General features: G+C 45.1%; 1 protein-coding gene across 9 annotated transcripts; it reads left to right on the top strand.

Annotated features, from left to right (window-relative positions):
- Positions 1-3,442: 3,442 nt before the first annotated feature.
- plekha1b (pleckstrin homology domain containing, family A (phosphoinositide binding specific) member 1b) lies at positions 3,443-20,147 on the top strand. Of its 9 annotated transcripts, none has more exons than XM_034570197.1 (14): positions 3,443-3,580; positions 5,054-5,239; positions 6,128-6,184; positions 6,291-6,336; positions 7,850-7,947; positions 8,763-8,885; positions 9,421-9,558; positions 9,659-9,727; positions 11,245-11,309; positions 11,394-11,457; positions 11,553-11,642; positions 12,517-12,590; positions 15,550-15,835; positions 15,869-16,293. In XM_034570197.1, exons 2-13 carry the CDS (start codon positions 5,099-5,101, stop codon positions 15,800-15,802), a joined length of 1,218 nt encoding a protein of 405 aa, XP_034426088.1. In that variant the 5' UTR covers positions 3,443-3,580; positions 5,054-5,098; the 3' UTR covers positions 15,803-15,835; positions 15,869-16,293. The 9 variants fall into 9 exon arrangements, 7 of the variants coding, with proteins under 7 accessions (XP_034426088.1, XP_034426089.1, XP_034426087.1 ...); XM_034570198.1 differs by having other exon boundaries at positions 15,550-15,829; positions 15,863-16,293; XR_004612113.1 differs by lacking the exon at positions 12,517-12,590 and adding an exon at positions 20,081-20,147 and having other exon boundaries at positions 15,550-15,991.
- Positions 20,148-20,532: the final 385 nt, after the last annotated feature.

Consider the following 20,532-nt stretch of genomic DNA (forward strand, 5'->3'; position numbering starts at 1 on the left):
ACACAAGCATCGTTTCCTGATTCGTCTCAGAGTGAAGCGCAGAATGAGTTTTTGTCCTAATGAAGATGAATCCAGAGTCAAACACAGTCTCATCTGAACTGTGGAAATAACTGATATATAATCCACACATATAATGTCCATAAACAGAAAAAATCAACATACAGAACCCATTTCATACTCAGTATTCTGCAAGCTAACCATAACTTACCCAACCCTTGTTGAAACAGTGGCCTGTTTATGTAGCGTACGTGATAAACCAACTGGATAATACAGTTGATAAGTGTGTTGATTTGTCCTTAACCAGTACTACTGGTTTTTCCTGTTACGTTTTCATGAAAACATGATAACTCTCTGCATTTTGCTCCATCGCGTGTTCGTGTGCAGCCCTGAAGCCGTGACGCTGGTGAAGCTCGGAGGAAAGTTGTGGTCGTGCCTCTTGGCAGTTCAGTGACTGTAAACAGGTTTGAAATCACCATGACTTAATCAACAGCCACATTATAACACTGTCTTGTTTCCTCATGTCGTAACTGTATTGAACTCCACTACAGGTTTTTAGTCTCTAAGACATGTGACAGATCTTTGATGCCACAACAAAAAGTGTTTTCTCGGTTTTTGTGTGAAAACTTGACTCCGGCTCCTCGTCTCTGAGAGCTGGATGTCTGATCCTTGCCATTTGCCACAGGACCTGAAATGATCCCAGTGCTTGTTGACATGCACCCTGCCACGGCTGTCTGTTTCTGCAGGGCACTCAGGTCAACCTGGCATCAAGCCTTGCTTCTTCAAACCACAAAACCCCTCTCCAGAGGTAACTAAGCCTGGCTGAAATCCCTGCATGGCGTGCTGCGGCGCCTGTGCCAACGCCGGCCTTCCTGCCAGCCAGTCGACCGTCGGTACCATGAGGGCTTCAATATTCTGACAATAAAGAACAGAGCTGACTTTTTCTACACGGGTGCCAAAAGCTCCCCGAGCAGGCGCTGGTGGCTGAGAGTCTGGCAGCGCCCGGCGGTGGCACCTGGAGCGTCCAGGCATCACACGGTTCTGGAGAATAGATTGGCACAGGGGCCGGTGTCTGTGCTGGCAGCCCCTTCTTTCAAAAAACAATTAGGCCTTTGACATTCAGCAGATATCAGCCATAGGATCCACACTGGCAAAGACAGGGGGGAGGGAAGCCAAGTGACCCCCCCCCCCCCCCAACCAATGTTCTTCTTTTAGAGATGATGAATCAGGGGAGGGAGGGGGGGGAGGGAGGGAGGGAGGGCTGCTCACGTCTTATATCTCTGAGCTCATTAAGTTGAAAACAATCCAACAATAAAGAGTTCAAGATGCTACTTGCACATGTTCCAGAATTTGAGTGTTTTAAATATGTTCCTCTGTTTTGATTACAAACTAAAAGCTCATGAATCATATACAATGTAAATGTTGTGTCTGTTAAGTGGTTCCTCTGTGTCTGTTCTGCACAAACAGCCGTGTCCATCCGACTTCTCACAGTTTACGCCCCTTCTCTTTTTGTACACTTCCCTTTTTATGAAATTAAGTAAGAATTTGACTGTGAGCTGATTCTTGGGAAACGACTTGTTCTAAACAGGTGTTGTGGATAATTCTACAAAACCCTGAATATCATTGAATTACAGCATCTGTATTAGTTCTGTGCACAGCAGTGATTCGGGTCAGGGAGAGATCGTGATTAGAAATTAATTTGGTGATATTAAGGTTCAGATAAAGCAAGTAAAACATTTCCATGTAACCTTATCACATAAGTTCAATTCAGTCACATTTAATTTAATGTTTCTATCAAGTTTAGTTAGTTTGAATAAATCAAATAACTTGAGTGATTTAATTAAATAAAGTTAAACTTATTCATAAATATATATTCATTAAAAACACACTTTATTTAATCAAATCACTCTCAAGTGATTTGATTTTTTCAAACTAGCTCGTTATATTGACATTGAATATGTAATCGAGATTAAATAAGAGATTCACTGTTAAAAAGCATAGTTTTTAAAGTTATATTTTAATGTTGGGAAGTGGAAACACGTTGTTATGGTTACAGACAGATTGTGGAACATTAGTTACTTTAGTCCCACGACACAACATCGACTTCCCTTGTGTCACCAGGTAAACAGCACGACGAGCGTCTGCACTGGAACTGAAGGATGGAAGGAGTGGAACATCTGAATTCTCCTCTGGAGCATCAGGCTGTGACTTCAGTAGCTTCTGTCCTGTAGATTCATCTGAAGTCAGGCCTCTGATCGTTCATATCATTGTTGGTTCTTCTCTCTATTCTCATTCTCAAATCCTCAGAATCAGTCAGTGAGACCAGACATGAGATTTCAGTGTAAATCTCACTTTCATTCAGGCAGAGACTCATCAGATGTTACTAGACGTTCTCCTGTCCTCTGCTAGACTCTGTCCATCAGGACCTAGTTGGACAAAGTTGAATAACGGTCATAAACAGTATTGACACATTCCTGCACGTCTCTGTCTTCTGCTGCTGACGATTCTTTCATGGAAACATGCTGCAGAAATACATTTGAATCACAGTTTTAGAAAACAAGTTTCAAACGTGCAGAGAGAAAAATAGACATTTCCTCTGCTGAGATGTTTGTGTGTCACCACTAGATGTCAGCATTGCTGAGATGGGATCGCTGTAGACATCTGTAGAGCATGAACCACATTTACCATCATGCTTTGCAAAGAGAGCCAGGGATTGGTTGAAAATCTGCAGCATCAAGGTCACAGTGATGAGACCGTGACACTACTTTCAAAATAAAAGCACTAACACTTTACTGACGTTTTTAAAAGACAATGTATTCAGACATGTATTCATGTGGGATCTGCCTCTTGTTAAATATAGTTTAATCATATTCATGTCATTGGTTTACAGCCTGAGGGGTTTGATAAGACTTAACTACAGACTGCAGTAGTTAATGGGGTTCATCCTGTGGGGAGCTGGAATCGGTTTGTTTGTTTGTTTTATTTCTTTATTTCATTGTTTTTAATAAGTTAGTTTTATGTCTTGACTTGATCCATTGTCTTGAATTAACTTGATGCACTGCATGTGTTTGTCTGTGAAACATGTTTTATAAAAAGTCCTGTACAAATCATATTAATATGACGATGATGATGAGGAGGATGAGGATGAGGATGAGGATGAGGATGAGGATGATGATGATGATGATTATGATGAGGATGATGATGAGGATGAGGATGATGATGAGGAGGATGAGGATGAGGATGAGGATGATGAGGATGATGAGGATGATGATGAGGATGAGGATGAGGATGAGGATGAGGATGATGATGATGATTAATGTCAGATCTAGGACCTTGTGAGTCCAACATGCTCCAGATTTCTGCTCCTCTCTTGATCTCAGCTCCTGGAGGGTGTTTTACTTTATGATGCACATGGAAGTGACGCCTGTCCCCAGCTTTACTGTGAAAGCCCGGAGCGGAAGCAGTGTGTGTGTCTGTGAGTGTGTGTCTTGCCGCTGGTGCCGGACAGCTGCTGCCACACTGGACTCATCCGAACTGAGTAGGACCCGGAACCGTCCCGTCGCGGGTGCTCGAGTGTCCTCAGGTCAGTGTGAACAGGGTCTGTGTCTTCTCCCGGGTCACTGCAGGGACAACGAGTCGAGCAGGGGACGAGCTGTCATGGAGGCGCAGAGGAAACAGGCCTGAGATCAGTTGGATCTGAGAGAACTGATCACTGTATTACAACCTGTGTTCATGCGCTGGTCTGACCTCAGTGTTCGGATCTGATGTGAAGGCACAGATTCATATCTCCTGCAGACGAGCAGCAGGTGATCTGTGTTATCATATATCTGCTGGTCGGTTTCCTGCAGACTCCTCATGTCCTCACAGAGCTTCACACCTTCTGCTGCTTCTGTCCTCAAACTGCTTCTTATGCTTTGTCTCTCACTTTAAAGTGTCTCTGTCATATGAAGCTGATCGGTTATCAAAGAACAGTCACTGGCTTCTGCTGTGATCAATGATTATTCATTTCAGTCCTTTTTTATCTGAAGAAATATGAGAATTAGCTGTTTTTGTGGCTGCATGTGATAATAAATTAAATATATTCAGGTGTTGAATTGTTAGTTGGACAAAACGTGATATTTGCAGATCTTATGAACAGTTCATATTAGATTAGATGAGTGAATGAGTGTTTGCAGCTCATACTGAGGTTATTGTAATACTGTGTGTTTTCCCCTGTACTGGGATTCGTGAGATTTTACAGTTACTTCCTAATGAATGTGAAAGTCTCCAGAATCCAACCAGTACCTGCCCTGATTGACAGGAAGTGTGAGGGAGCAACAATCTGACCTGGGATCAGAACCAGTGTACAGTGATGAGAGAGAGAGAGTAAATGGCCAATCAGAGCCAAGACAACGAGGGAAACAGATGCTGAAGCCACAAAACAATAGAGTTTTAAAACATGGCGACTTCATCCAGAGCAACGTTTCTCCATTGTCTTGTTTTGTTCCATCTGACCTGAGATCTGTTGTGTGTCAGGTTTTATTTCTCTGATAAAACTGATTGTTTGCTCTGATCGACTCGTAGTTTTTACACATTCACATCTTCACAGAAACTCTGTTAAATCCCTCCCTCCATGGCACGAGACCTTGTCTGTCTCTGTCACACACACACAGACACACACACACACACACAGACACACACAGAGACACACAGAGACACACAGACACACACACACACACACACACACAGTTTTCCACGTGTTTCCCTACATCTTGAATTTCCTTCTCTGTAATGAAGTAGAAAGTTGCAAAGCTTGAGTTGAGATCTTGATCCATCACAGTTGCCTTCGGGACACGATTACCATCAGTGAGTCCATCTCCTGCCCCAGGACACGCTGCTAGAACCTCACACAGGCTCCAGTGTTTGAATTGTGTTTGTGTGGTCGCCTGCTTGTAACAACACGTTTCTGTCTGAGAGGGAGCTGAAGGTTGTGAAAGTCCTGGAGGTGCAGCCACTGAGTGAGAACATCTACTGACACCTTTTGGCTAAATCTCCACTTTCTCTCTCTTCCTGGCAGAATTCCTGTGATGCCCCAGGGCGGGCGGAGCTGGCCGGGGTCGCGATGCCGTACAAGGACCGTCAGAATCGCAGCTGTGGCTTCCTGGACATCGAGGAGAATGAGAGCAGCGGCAGGTTCCTGCGCAGATACTTCATCCTGGACACGCAGCAGGGCAGCCTGCTGTGGTACATGGACAACCCACAGGTTAGAGACCGTGTGTGTGTGCAGAGGAACTGGGAACATGTCCACCATCGTACTGGGTCTTTAAAGTTCTGTGTGTGGTGAAGTTGTGCTCGGGGACATTGGAAAGGAGCTTCACATAAAACACAAGGTGACATTTCAAACGAAAGAGTTTGGAGTAAAAAGAAGTAAAGAGGAAGTTGTGGGTTTATGATACAGAACTAAACCGAACCACGGATTCTAACGTGATTGGTTGAGGCTGAGGAGACGAGGCTGTGTGACAGGTTGCATGTGCACATGTGAGTGAGTTGACTGGTGCTCACTGTCAAACCATGCAGATAAACAGGAACCAGAAGACAAAGTGCATTTCTCACTGTGGGGAATTCCTCTCACACAACATGAGGAAGAGGTTGGCAGCTGCCGTCAGGGCAGAGTTCTGACCGAAGCTGTTCATCAGATTCTCTTTCAGATGAATCGTGTTGATGAGAAAACGTCAGTAAATGAGAAGGTTTCCTCTCCAGATCTTCCTCCTGCAGAGAGAGCGTGAAGCACACGTCAGTTCTGTGCACGTCCGCCCCTCGGACACAGAGTCTGGATGTACAGCTCCTGTAGATTCTTCTTAGTTCAGCTTCAGATCAGTTTATTATATTTTACATTAACCAAATCATTTTACATCACGTTTCTTGATTTCCATTCGTAGACAGTTGGTTTGTTTTGATCTTCTTCAGCTGTTTTTGCCGCCACATTCTAACGTTATCAACAGGAACTCTGGACACAGTCCAAGTTATTATCTTGATTTCCACCACATCACTCAGCCTCAGTGTTTTGGGGCCTTTCCTCTAATTCTTCCTTTATCACAAAGAATGAAGAAACAATGAAGTAACAGTGATGTTTCTTTCTGTCTCTGTTCAGAATCTGCCTAAAGGTGCAGAGAAGGTGGGATCTCTGAAGCTCACCTACATCTCGAAGGTGAGTCAGTCCTTCACAGTCACATGTACTTTATACTTCGAGATAAGATGGAGATCACAGAATGAATCTCTCTTTGATAACATAAACTCTTTTCTCTCCTGTTCAGGTCAGTGATGCCACCAAACTCAGGCCAAAGGCAGAGTTCTGCTTCGGTGAGTCCTCCTTCCTTTCTTCTCCTCTTTCTCCCTCTCCTCCGTTTGACTCTACAGCTCTGTCCACTATGAAAGAGCAGGAGGACCAAGAACGAGAAGAAGCTGAGAGGAGGAAGGGTTTTTCAAGAATTAACTCAAAATGTCAAGAAGAATTTCAAAATGTGGTGAATGAGCTTGAAGTGTAAACATTAAGGACCTGGTCACACGTACGTGAATCCAGAGGATGTCTCTGGTCAAAGTTCACAGAACATTGTGCTTTGTTTGCCAAAGGAAGCAAAGGTTTCATTCAGGAGGCGAAGGTTCACTGACACATTCACGTATGTGTCATCGGGCCTGAAGTTGAACTGTGAAGAAAATATCAAACTACTAACGTCATGTTTTATGAATGCCTCAAAGCTCATAAGTACAGTGTGGTGATCAGTGTCAGGAGAGATTGAGCCATAAACGTCTTCTGCTCAGAAACTGGTTTCAAACACAGCTCTCCACATTTTAACTTTATTCCCAAACCCTCTATTTCTCATTCCTGGTCCTTCTGCTCTCCTGTGATCCACAGACTCTTTAATCTCAGTGAATCTTAATTCTCAGAGGACTAGTTTAGTTGCAGCTTTCTGCCTTTTAGCCTTTTCCTGCTCCAACATGCTCACGTGCACAAAGCTCCACACAGAGCAAGCTTCTCTCAGTTCGGTGTGGAGGAGCTCGAGCGTCCTGCACGGAGCCCCGACCTCAACCCCACCCAACACGCTCTGGATGAGCTGGAGCGCCGTCTGCGAGCCGGCCCTCACCGCCCTCACCGCGAGCATCGCAGCTGGATCTAATTCACGGTTTCATGGCTGAACGGCAGCAAATCCCTGTGGCCACGTTCAACATCTGGTGGAAAGACTGAAACCAGAATAATGGAGGCAGTAGATGGATGTGTCTGGTTTTAGAACGATGTTGAAACATCACACACAGATGCAGGTTTCAGGTGTTCATGCACTTTCTTTCCCTCCGTCCCTACCTCCTTCCTCTCCAGCCTCCTCTTTCCTTTCGCTCCTGTGCTTCCTCTTCCTCTTATTCCACTCTCCCTCCCTCTTTTCCTCCGACGGTGGCTTTACTTCCTCTCTTTTGTCCTGTGCTGCCTGTTGTTTTTCCTCCGGTGACCAACGGTAGCTTTTTGTCCCTCAATGGGAGGAAACTGTACAATGACCTTGACCTGACCTGTGTGTGTGTGTGTGTGTGTGTGTGTGTGTGTGTGTGTGTGTGTGTGTGTGTGTGTGTGTGTGTGTGTGTGTGTGTGTGTGTGTGTGTGTGTGTGTGTGTGTGTGTGTGTGTGTGTGTGTGTGTGTGTGTGTGTTACATCCTCTGGCTCTGAGAAACCAGAAACAAACTGATATTTTTAGCTCGTGATTTGCATTCACTGAATTTCTCTTCCTGCAGTTTCTCGTTGACTTTACGTTCGTGTTTAATGTTTCGAAGAAAGAAGACGTCACAAACTAAACGTTTTCATTCTGTTTATTTCTCTTTCTCTCTCAAGTCATAAATGCAGGAATGAGGAAGTTTTACCTGCAAGCCAACGACCAGCAGGACTTAGTGGAATGGATCAGTGTTCTCAACAACGCCACCAAGATTACTGTGAGCCCCCCCCCCCCCACACACACACACACACACACACACACACACACACACACACACACACACACACACACACACACACACACACAGATGGATCAATAGGTGACCCTGTTTCTCCTGCTGTTGTCGGCCTCCGGCTGCAGCAGATGGAAAGTCCGCCATCAGGCCCGAGTCAGTTCAGGAGTCACCGAGTGTAAAGGGAGCGTCACAGCTTCATGTTTACTTCAGCTGTCGTCAGGAGTCAGGAATCCTCTAGTTAGGATTTCAAACCCTGAATCAATCAGGTTTTCTGTGATCCACTGGTTCCTACTTCAATCTGATAAACAGGTCACTAATGTGTTGGTTTATTTTAAAGGTGAAAACAGCTGAATTCTACAAACATCACTCCAACAGGGAGGAAAGTGTGATTTAACAGATTAATGCACATCTGCTGCTGTGGTGAGTTCTTCTGGCAGCAGAGTGACACAGGTCGGAGTTTGTGTGTTCATGGTTTTTATTCAGAGATATTTAATCCAACAAACTGAATATTGAATATTTGCAGGAACATAACACAGAACATACAAACATCTACACACATACACACAAAAAACATAATTCAGGGGGGGGGGGATTCAAATGAAATTTCCAGCGTCTCTTGTTGTTTGTGATTTATCATTTCTAATTCTCAAAATAGATCTTTCATTTGAAAACGTTATTCCTGCAGATTTAAGTTCAGTTTTTGAGACAAACTACAAGATAAAAGTTCCTTGAAAAGATTATAAAGAGACGAAGTGATTTAAACCTCAGACTGTGGTTAACGTCTTGTTGTGTTTTAGGTGCCAAAGCCCGGCGAAGGCCACACTGCCCACGCAGAGACGCCACAGGACGTCCTGGGAATGAAGCAGGTCTCCTACAAGACGGAGATCATAGGAGGGGTCCCTATCACCACCGCTACTCAGGTAACACACACAGACAGACACACACACAGACACACACACAGACAGACACACACACACACACACTGCCCTGTGAGTGTCTGATAGCAGCAGCAGCGCAGCACGTTCAGTCCTGTCTGTATCGGTATGCAGCCACAAGCACATGACCCCCGGTGAGCATCAACCCAGACAAGTGACGGCTGGTTTTCAATCTGTGACTCAACTTTAAATAAGGAAACATGCAGTGAAGAGTCTCTGAGCAAAAGAACTCACTTATTGAAGAGGATTTGACTCAGTTACTCTTCAGAGTCTGATTATTTCATAAAGGTGTAGCTGTAGGAAACAGTCAGGGGCTCCAGGGGGCTCTGGGAAGTAACGATGTGGGGGTGTTGAGTGAGAGAGGAGCAGAGTGAATCTGTGGCTCATGTGACGAACGCACAGACAAATCTAACTGAGACAGATTCATTCAGGAGCCGGTGGAGACCAAAAACTGAGCCACAGGAGAGGAAATGAAACATGGATGTGTTAAAGAACGTGTGTCTGTGTGCATGTGTGTTAGGAGCAGGGAGAAGGGCAGAACGGGGCGGAGCGAGGGGGGGTGAAGCGGACTCAGAACCAGCTGCCCTACTTCCTGTCCAGAGGAGCCCAGGACCAGGCCGTCATCAAGGCCGGCTACTGCGTCAAACAAGGAGCTGTGGTGAGAGCATTTAGCTTGACTCGGGTCCAGAGAAAGATCCCATCATGACACCTCAAGTTCCCCTGGAGAGGAACATCCCTAATCTGCTCTTCTTCCTCAGATGAAGACGTGGAAGAGGAGGTACTTCATGCTGGAGGAAAACGCTCTCAGCTACTACAAATCTGACCAGGTAAGAAATCCACGACAGAAGAACGTCTGTGACCAGGTTCAACACACACACACACACACACACACACACACACACACACACACACACACACACACACACACACACACACACACACACACACACACACACACACACACACACACACACACACACACACACACACACAATGCATTCCCTCGCCTCTAACCTTAACCATCATATATGTAACCACACCTCTAAACTAAACCACCTGAATCACAGGGATGTTCCCAAAAAAATATGTACACACACACACAGACACACACACACACACACACACAGACACACACACACACAGACACACAGACACACACACACACACACACACACACACACAGTGAGGCTTGTTTTGCCTGCAGGGAGTTGTGTGTCTTCACCAGCAGCAGCATGTTTCCTGAATACCTCCTCATGAGGCACAGAGCAGGGAGTCGTAACCTCAGGCTGTCTGTGCACGTATATGGACACACCCTGTGTGTGTGTGTGTGTGTGTGTGTGTGTGTGTGTGTGTGTGTGTGTGTGTGTGTGTGTGTGTGTGTGTGTGTGTGTGTGTGTGTGTGTGTGTGTGTGTGTGTGTGTGTGTGTGTGTGTGTGTGTGTGTGTGTCCTGATCTGAATCATATGACTGATGCTTTCTGACTGATGATTACAACCGTAGAAAAAACATCAAATCTAAAAGTAAATACAGTAAAAAACTATAATAGTTCCATGTTGTGAACATCAGATTTGAAACCCTTCGCAGTATTTCAAGCTCAGTCTTTATATTTGTGTCATTCCGAGTCAAGGAGCCGTGGAGGCTGTCACCTCGTCGTCACGCCACAGATTCCAGCCAATTAAAACTGTGATGACGTGTTTGACACTGACCACGAGTGACACATGGACGTTTGTAGAACGTCGTGTTAACAACCTCCGTTTATTATAAAACCCTTTGACTCGACGGCTCTTAATGCATCAGAAGAATCACATACGAATTACACGCCTCCTGCTCCGCGTCTGAGAGGAGACGGAGGAGACTCAGCTGCGGTTCACCACACGTATAAAAGCTCTTTAAATAGCCTTTAATTGTCAGTTGCTAAATGTGATGAGTCAGCGAGGGAATACCAGTGCTCAGCCAGTTAGTGCTGTGAGCTGGTGAGAGAGGAACACGAGGGACCAGCTGCTTCTTCTTCATCTGTTCTGCCGGTGTCGTTCCACATATGAAATAGATTTTCACAAATCAACGCTGCTTATTAGGATGTTTATGGTCAGTGTGAGGACACATGTCAGAGTCGGTGCTGGAGTCAAAATACAATATGATTAATAAGACTTTCTTCGTCTTATTTATTCTTCTGGCCTTAAAACATAAAATATTCAGCTCTAAATCATTTACTTATTTTATTGTGATGATTTATTTCACAGGAACAAATTAAAAATAGTAGAAACTGATGATTAGATGGGGGTTCAGTTTTCTATGATGTGTGTTTTTGTGGTGAAGTTGAGTTTGGTCTCCTCGTCCTCCCACAGGAGCGCGAGGCGCTGAGAGTCATCGCTCTGAAGGAGATTCACAAAGTTCAGGAGTGTAAACAGAGGTCAGTTGTTTGAGTTCAGGTGAATCGTGCTGGTATCAGAGTCGAGCTGCACGTCATTAACATCTTCTGTCTGGCTGTCTGCAGCGAGCTGATGATGAGGGACAATCTGTTTGAGATGGTCACCAGCTCCAGGACCTTCTACATTCAGGTGACAACTATGAAGACCACGTTAGATACACTTTCTCTCTTCATCTCTTCTATTATAAAACGTATTTAACATCTAGCGTCCTCTCTGTGTGTCAGGCTGACAGTCCAGAGGACATGCACAGCTGGATCAAAGCCATCTCAGGAGCCATTGTGGCTCAGCGTGGCCCCGGACGCTCGGCCAACACTGTGGGTACCACACTCATCCTTTCATGTTGTGAGGGAATCAAACCATAAACTATTGACTACTGTTCGATCCCTGTAAGATCCTGATCAGATCAATAATGCATTTTGCTTCATGATTTCTTTGAATCCTCTGATCAGTGACATCACTGGATGCTGTTTACAGCAGGGGCTCCCTCTTGTGGCAGAGGAGGACTCTGCAGCAGAGACACAGTTTAAAGAAACATTCACTGAGAAGCTCATATTTCTATGATCACAAATAAATGACTGTTTGTTAGATGGTGAGATCATATATGTTTTATATATATATATACATATCTTATTCTGCAGAATCACAATGTTTATACTACTGTTTTTACATTTTCAGGATTTTCACAACGTGATGATGACTTAACAAAGTTTTTATTCACACACACACACACACACACACACACACACACACACACACACACACACACACACACTCTATCTTCTCCCCCCCCCCCCGTCTCTTCTCTCTGTTTGAAGAGTTTGCTTCCAAAACCACATGATTATCCACCAAAAGGAAAAGAAATTACATGATTATAATGCATTTTATAAATAAAACAAATAAGGAAACTCTTCTGCATGTGAAGGTTGAAGTGTGATGCTGAACAGAAATATGAAGAATCAATCTGGGCAGCATTACATTTATCCCGTAGACACAAGTTAACACGTATTACGAAGTTAAACGTAAGTTAAAGCAGCGCTAACATCAGTGTGTGAGAAGTGATTGATGCTTCTCTTCTTCTCTGGATCCTCGTCCGATCAGTAAATCCTCTGTTGAATGGATTTGTGGTTTTCTGGAAAGAAGCTCTTCACGTTACTGTAACTGAGCTTTGCTGTAAACTGTTGTTTCCAGGTCCGTCAGGCCAGAAGGCTGTCCAGCCCTTGTATACAGAGGTATACTCCCTTCTGCAGTGGTGAATGCAGCACGTATGTGACCCCGTGTCCGCCCCCCCCCCCCTCATTCATCCCAACCAGCCTCTTCTCACCGAAGCATTTACCCTTCACGCTGCAGCTTTTCTATGGGTCTGCATCATCAATGCAACCATATAATCTTTATTTCATTTCATTTTTGACATTCACATGTTACGTTAACATGTGAACAACAGAATTCGAGGCCATCAATCCTTCAGCGTACGAGTCGGGTCCAGCTTCGTTTTCCTCTTCATCCTCACCACATCATCAATCCTCTGTGAATCTCGTCTCAGCTGTTTTTTCCTGTCTTAACATTTGCAGTGTTCCTGACGTCCAGCAGGATTCCACCGACCCTAATTCCTCACGAGTCTTCTTTCCTCTAACCCTCTGTCCTGTTGTGTTTCTGTTTCTCCTCTGCGTGTGTGCGTTTGTGTGTGTGTGCTTTTCAGAGAGTGAGGTCTGACAGTGATGTACTAACCTTCCCAAAATGAGCCCCGCCGCTACTTCCTGCCCCTCCCACCGCTGCCCATCGTCCAATCACCACGTCCCTCCGCCCCTCAGCTTCCTTAGCAACCGCCTCCCGATCCTCTCCTGCTCCTCGGCAACTGCAGCATCAGTCGTTTGTACGTGTTGCATGCGACTGCATGGACCCTTGTGTCATCTCTTCATTTCAGTCTTTATCTCAGCAGATAACATGTTCAATGTTATTATCACTGGAATCATGACCGACGATACAACAGCAGTTGTTTGAGGTGATTAGTTCTGACTCAAAACTCTCAACTACAACTCCCAAGATGCATTTCAAAGTCAAAGTCAACTTTATTGGCAATTCTACGATGTCCAGGACACAGACGGGACTGAGATGCTGCTTCTCTCTGATCCCGGTGTAAACGTAAAGTAGACAGAACGTATAAGTACACAACATATTAAGTACTCATAACATAGTACATGCAGTAAGAAACGTCCAATCACAGAGCTTCAGATTCTGTGTCCGCGACTACCTGCAAAGAACGAGCCCACGCTAAAGTTTACAATTTGTAGAAACATGGTGAAAAACCAATGAGTGAAATTAAAAGGAAAAAGTTAATGAATTGTTCCAGATTGTAAGAACTCCGCTGTGACCCTGTGTGACCCTGTGTGACCCTGTGTGACCCTGTGTGACCTGTGTGACCCTGTGTGACCCTGTGTGACCCTGTGTGCCCTGTGTGACTCTGTGAGACTCTGTGTGACCCTGTGTGACTCTGTGTGACTCTGTGTGACCCTGTGTGACCCTGTGTCACCCTGTGTGACTCTGTGTGACCCTGTGTGACTCTGTGTCACCCTGTGTCACCCTGTGTGACTCTGTGAGACTCTGTGTGACCCTGTGTGACCCTGTGTCACCCTGTGTGACCCTGTGTGACTCTGTGTGACCCTGTGTGACCTGTGTGACCTGTGTGACCCTGTGTCACCCTGTGTGACTCTGTGTGACCCTGTGTGACCTGTGTGACTCTGTGTGACCCTGTGTGACCCTGTGTGACTCTGTGTGACCCTGTGTGACCTGTGTGACCTGTGTGACCCTGTGTGACTCTGTGTGACCTGTGTGACCTGTGTGACCCTGTGTGACTCTGTGTGACCTGTGTGACCCTGTGAGACTCTGTGTCACCCTGTGTGACCCTGTGTGACCCTGTGTGACCTGTGTGACCTGTGTGACCCTGTGTGACTCTGTGTCACCCTGTGAGACTCTGTGTGACCTGTGTGACCCTGTGTGACTCTGTGTGACCTGTGTGACCCTGTGAGACTCTGTGTCACCCTGTGTGACTCTGTGTGACCCTGTGTGACCTGTGTGACCTGTGTGACCCTGTGTGACTCTGTGTGACTCTGTGTCACCCTGTGAGACTCTGTGTGACCTGTGTGACCCTGTGTGACTCTGTGTGACCTGTGTGACCCTGTGAGACTCTGTGTCACCCTGTGTGACCCTGTGTGACCCTGTGAGACTCTGTGTCACCCTGTGTCACCCTGTGTGACCCTGTGTGACTCTGTGTGACCCTGTGTGACCTGTGTGACCTGTGTGACCCTGTGTGACTCTGTGTGACTCTGTGTGACCCTGTGAGACTCTGTGTGACCTGTGTGACCCTGTGAGACTCTGTGTCACCCTGTGTGACCCTGTGAGACTCTGTGTGACCCTGTGTGACCCTGTGTGACCCTGTGAGACTCTGTGTGACTCTGTGTGACCCTGTGTGACCCTGTGTGACCCTGTGTGACCCTGTGTGACCCTGTGGCGTCAGTATCAGGTCAGACTGAGCGTCTGGCTGCTTCCTTTACTTTCCTCACTAACACTAAGTGTTCTCAGAACTTCATTCTAACACATCCAACTTGTTGCATATTCATTAAATCATGTGTTGAAACATATTAATTCATTAAATGTATTAATTGAATGTTTCCTTTAACACCAGCCAACATAATAATCCATCATCTGAATGTCATCACTGACGAAGCATCATTTAGAAAAAGGATTTCTGTTCAATAAGCGTTTTGATGTGAATGATGAATTATTAACTTTGACAGGTAAAACAACGTTGATTTGTCTTGAGTCCTGACATTTAACGACATTCAGGCCAAAATAATACATGAATGAATTATTAGAGCAGAGAAACACATTTGAGTTCTGGTGGAATAAAAACAAACGTTGGCAGTAGTTTGTCTCCACCTAGATTATTAAAGTGACATAATAATAAGATGATGTTTCCTGAGGGGAATCTTGAGGAGACATTTTGTTGTGAGCTTGAAAAGACTTTGGACTGAATGAGGAGAAAAGCTCTGACCGTGTTTCTGAGTTAGTTTCACCTTCTGTTATCTCTTCTTCATCTGTTTGAATCCGTCCATCATCCGTCCACAGACACTTTGTTCCATCACCTCATCCGTCCATCCGTCCAGCCGCCATTCAACCATCTCTCTCCTGCCTCTGACTTCCTCTCCTGCTTCCTTCTCTCCCCAGGAACGCAGTGACCTCTCTTCTCCCTCCCCAACGTCCTCCTCCACCTTCTACTACCCCCTCGAGCCGGAGCTACACTACCCACAATCCTCCAGCCGCCGCTCCTCAGCGGGTTCTCAGCCTCACGCTGGACACGCACCAGCCGGACAACTTCCTGGGCCTGCTTCCCTGGAGGCTGAGCCCGTCCGTGATGGGGGCCCTCCCTCCGGCGCGCTCCCGCCTGTCCCTGCAGGAGACGGTGCAGTCCTCAAAGTGACGGAGAACCAGTCACCGTGGAAACGCCGCAGCGAAATGGGTGAGCTGGCGTTAGATGGCAGCAGCGGAGAGGAGGAGCTTAACCGCTGCACCCCCGAGAAATCTGACCTGCAAATTACCCTCATTTGATGAAGATCAAACTGATGATGATCGACAATCTCTTGAGGACACACACACACACACACACACAAAGACACACTCACTTTTACACACTTATACACAACCTCCGTATGATCCTCCTACTAAACATGTTCCCAGTCGGTTCCTTCCTGGGAACATGTTTTTAAAGTATGTGCACATTGGTTGGATCTCCTTCTTCTCCAGTTCTCTTCTGGCGTCTTCCAGCGTTTCAGTCACCAGATGTTGCTGCTGACAGACAAACACTGTGTCGTCACGCAAAGAGAAATACACCTGAGGTCTTCTACCTGAACTTTCAGAAGAACCGTTAAACTCCCTCAGCTCTCGCCTGGTCACAGAAACATCTGTGTAAATCTCAAAGGTTCATTTGATCTCTGTGTCGAGATCGATTCTTTTGAATTCTAACATGAAATTGTCACATTTTCAGCCGTCTTGACAAACGTAGAGAAATATAAACCTTTTCACACTTTTTAATTTTATGCTCCATGCTCCACAAATGCAGCGCAGCAATGTTCGAGTTCCTGGTACAAATATATCTGTGCGGACTTCTTTGCTTACTGGTTGTTAGCTTATATATTTATATATACAGTATATATATTAAAACATGTTCAGCATCAACCAACAGCAGCGTCATGTGGCACTAAACAAACCGTTGCCCCCTGGTGGCAGCCAGCCGCCGGGGGGCAATCCAGATGTTTTGGCTATCTTTTGGGAGATGTCGTCCATTTTGATTTACAGTGGAGTGACTGTAGTTTCTTTATAAGCTGAGTTGCAGATATTTTCACACCTGTATAAGCTTTTTATAGATTTTAGAAAGATTTTTAAAAAAGATGAAATTTACTAGAGATACAATCTTTGATTCTGTTCCTGATGTGACGCTTTCTGTTCTTCACAGAAAACCTCCAGACAATCTGAGCTCAGTGCGTAAAGTCAAACTCTTGAATATAAGAACTTAAAGAAACTCTGCTCTGGACTGAAGAGATGATCCATGTTCCCGTTGTTTAACTCCACCTGATGTCCATGTGTTGGTTTAAATGTTTAAATAAGGATCTTAGTTTAAAGATGTTGGCAGACAGACACACATTGTTCATTTGTAAATGTTGTTTTTGAACTTTCAGCCGTTTTTCAGGTTTCTCTTCCGTCGGCTGCGAACGGTTGTGGGTTTTTGTCTTTTCTGGTCTGATGTGCTTTTACTTTGATAGTTTTATTATTGACAGTGATGAGAGAAAAAAAACATGTATGTTGTTTACTGACTTTTATACACACACACACACACACACACACACACCCTGCCGCCCCATGTTAAACAGACACTGGGTGAAGTGCCTGCATCTAAAGAGCTGATAAGAAAACAAAGAGCCGTTTTGACCCTTTTCAGTGTTTCTTCTTGATTCTTGGACCATGTGCTGTATTTATTAAAATAAACTTCAGAATAATTTTCACTGGATTCTCGTCTCTTCTTTGACAACTGATGGAATGAAGGAGAGAAGTGAAGAAGTATTCAGACATTTAGTTAGTAAATAAATACAAGTTCTGCACTGAAGACCTTTCTGAAGTTAAATGTGTAAATATGACTAATAACATGAACAAAATATGAATAAATGTCCACTGGGGGTCACTGTGTCCAAATGTTGTAAATCTCTTGTATGTCCCTCAGTTTGTCCTGATTTACGTTTGGAGGAAGCCTCCATTCTTCAGGCTCTTGTCTCATCAGGTGGAAACTGTCCAAGTAGACTCATCTGAGGCGGCTGTCGGTCCTCGGGTCGCGACCTCTGGACGACGGCTGCAGAGCATCGGTCCCACTGCACCAGAACAGGCTGGGGTCACATCCCACAGCTCCATGAATTACACGAGATGAGCGTCCCTGGGCTGGAATGTGGTTTGGACATTTATCAGAGTGGATGCACGGCCCTCAGTGCACGTCTGACAGGTCAGATCGCTGCAGCGTCCTGTAGAGTTAACGCTGTGAAACCCCCGATGACTTGGCTCACAGACACAACACACTTCATCCTATTAGTTACACCTGTGTTACGCAACCATGGAGCCAAATTATCTGCGTCAATGATGAATCTTCACACGAACTTGGAAATAATCATTTTCACGTGTGACAGTGACAACGTGGAGAAGAATACTGACGATTTGATTCTCAGTTCAGTTAGTTCACACCAGAGACAAAAAGCAGAAGAAACACGACACAACTGCCACCTGAAAAGATACAACAATAAGATCAACACAACACAAGTGAGAGGGAGTGGATATGATTTACATCTGCACATGTGCGTGTCAATGTGCTGAATGTGGGCTTTGTTTATGCAGAGGAAGCAAACTGTGTGTAACCAGGTTGCAAACATCCAAACACCTTCACTTCATTGTGTAACATCTGTTCTTCTCCACAACATATGTGTGCATCAGGTTTGTGTGAACTGCTGAGACCTCACAGAGAAACATTAACCGGACGAGACACGATGACGCCTCGTCCAGATGTTTCCAGCAGCTACAGTAGAGTCTGGTTTCACAAACTGTGGATGTGACTGAAACATCGGCACTAAGTAAAGATGGAGAACTCCTTCCTGAAGCTGCTGAAGTTTAACAGTCACACAGGAATAAATGTTTCAAAGGTACTACTGTATTTCTTTTATTTTGAAAATGTCTCGTTGACGCTCCTATGAAACCTAATCTCCACTTTTACGTCCTCACGACCTCAAATCAGCCGCCTGGTTCCACTGTACGAGTCCTATCAACAAATACTTAGAGACGAAAGGTTTGTTTCCTGTTTTACGAGCCAAGAGCTGTAAGGTTCAGTTCAGGTCGACCCCTCGGCTCAGACACAGACTGAGCGTCGATCCAAACCACACAACAACATCCAGGCCTTCTTTTGAAACCAGCAGTTTCTGGTGCCTCTGAGGATTTAAAGTGTTTCTCTGTTTGCTCTGATTGTCAGTGAAGGTTTGTCGGCTGCGTCTGAAGTGTAGGAAACACACACGAGCTTATTGAAGCCTGTTCAGCATCTACACAGGAACACGCTCCATCTGTTCAAGTCATGAACTCAAGGACTTTCATATTCATTATGGGAGTTTTAGTCATTTCTGAAAATGTGATAAAACACATGAAGGTGTGTGAGAACCAGGTCTCACACCAGTGTCACATCCCATCAGTTAGTTTCCTTCTGCAAGTTCCGTCTTGTTTCCTGTTTGATTTTAGAAATGTTTCAGGACACTTCACTTTTGATCCTCCTGTGTTTCATCAAGCTCACTAATTAACTCACTAATAAACTAACTAATTAACTCTCTAATTAACTCACTACTTAACTCACTAATTAACAGTTTAGAATGTGTTTGTTTTAGATGATAAATGATGTCCTGAGAAGTTTCCAGGTTCCTGCCTCAGCAGTGAACTGAAGCTTTGTCAGCAGCGGCCTCAGCGTCTTCTCCTCCTCTAACGAAGCTGCTCAGAGCCCAACGTGACAAATGGGAGCGAGGAGGCGCTGGCTCTGAGTTCATGTTTTAATTGGGCCCTTGCTAACAGACTTCAGAGGGGGGGGGACGATGTGTTGCTACAGAGACAGAGAAACCAATCACTGCTGAGGGTTTAAGGACGAACTGTGACGCTGCCAAAAAGAACGTAAGAGCAAAACGAGAAAGTCCGGCATCTGAACAGTAAACTACAGGAAGAAGCATGTTTCTGGTTCGTCTGTCGATCTGTTCCTCGTTGTAGATTCGTCCCAGTTCGACCTTGGGATGTGGAAATGTCAGATTGTCATTGTTTGATCTTGTTTTCCAACAAAATCAGCATCAAGCTCGGATGTTTTTCTGATCGCTCGCTTGCTGCCAACGTCTGAAACCGCAAACGTGATGCAGCAGCGAGGTGAATGCTGCAGAATGTCCTGATGAGAATAACCACTGGGCTGTTTGGACTGATGGAGAGCTGAGTCATCTGAAAGACAAACACACGTACACAAACACACTGGGACATATACACAACCAGTGTCTGTACAGATCTGACAGCTGCACATCAACAGTCCCCAAGTACGACTTTGTTATTCTCTCTTTCCTCTCTTTTCACACCGTCTCACTCCAACTCGGACACGAACATGAATAAATCAAAAATATTATTGCAGAGAATTGGATTGATACAGAACACTCACACACACACACACACACACACACACACACACACACACACACACACACACACACACACACACACACTGTGTTTCCTGGAAAAGCCGAGCACATGTTTGAACGGCCTCCAGTGGACTTCAGATCCTAAACAGGAATGATGAGATGTCCAACTGAGTGAAGCTTTTTTCTTTTTAATCCTGTATCTGTTTACAATTAATCAGAATCATTTCACGTGGATGACTCCTTATTACAGTTTGACATTATGTGTCTGTTAAGTTGTTCCTTATGTTGTGGGGGAACACATTCACAGGACTCTGTCAAGGCCCCTTGAGCTCCTCTCAAAGCCAGTAGAAGGTCTTCAAGGACCAGTAGACGATCTTCAAGGGCCAGTAGAAGATCTCCAAGGACCAGTAGAAGATCTCCAAGGGCCAGTAGAAGATCTCCAAGGACCAGTAGAAGATCTCCAAGGACC

This window comes from Hippoglossus hippoglossus, chromosome 19, assembly GCF_009819705.1.
Source record: "Hippoglossus hippoglossus isolate fHipHip1 chromosome 19, fHipHip1.pri, whole genome shotgun sequence".
NCBI lineage: Eukaryota > Metazoa > Chordata > Actinopteri > Pleuronectiformes > Pleuronectidae > Hippoglossus > Hippoglossus hippoglossus.

Bases quoted from the DNA above. Each gene is read 5' to 3' on its own strand.
- plekha1b (XM_034570194.1), top strand. From the start codon at position 5,099: ATGCCGTACAAGGACCGTCAGAATCGCAGCTGTGGCTTCCTGGACATC. The intron at 6,185-6,290 runs GTGAGTCAGTCC...TCTCCTGTTCAG, and splicing joins AGCTCACCTACATCTCGAAG to GTCAGTGATGCCACCAAACT. The intron at 11,643-15,549 runs GTGGGTACCACA...TTCTCTCCCCAG, and splicing joins CCGGACGCTCGGCCAACACT to GAACGCAGTGACCTCTCTTC.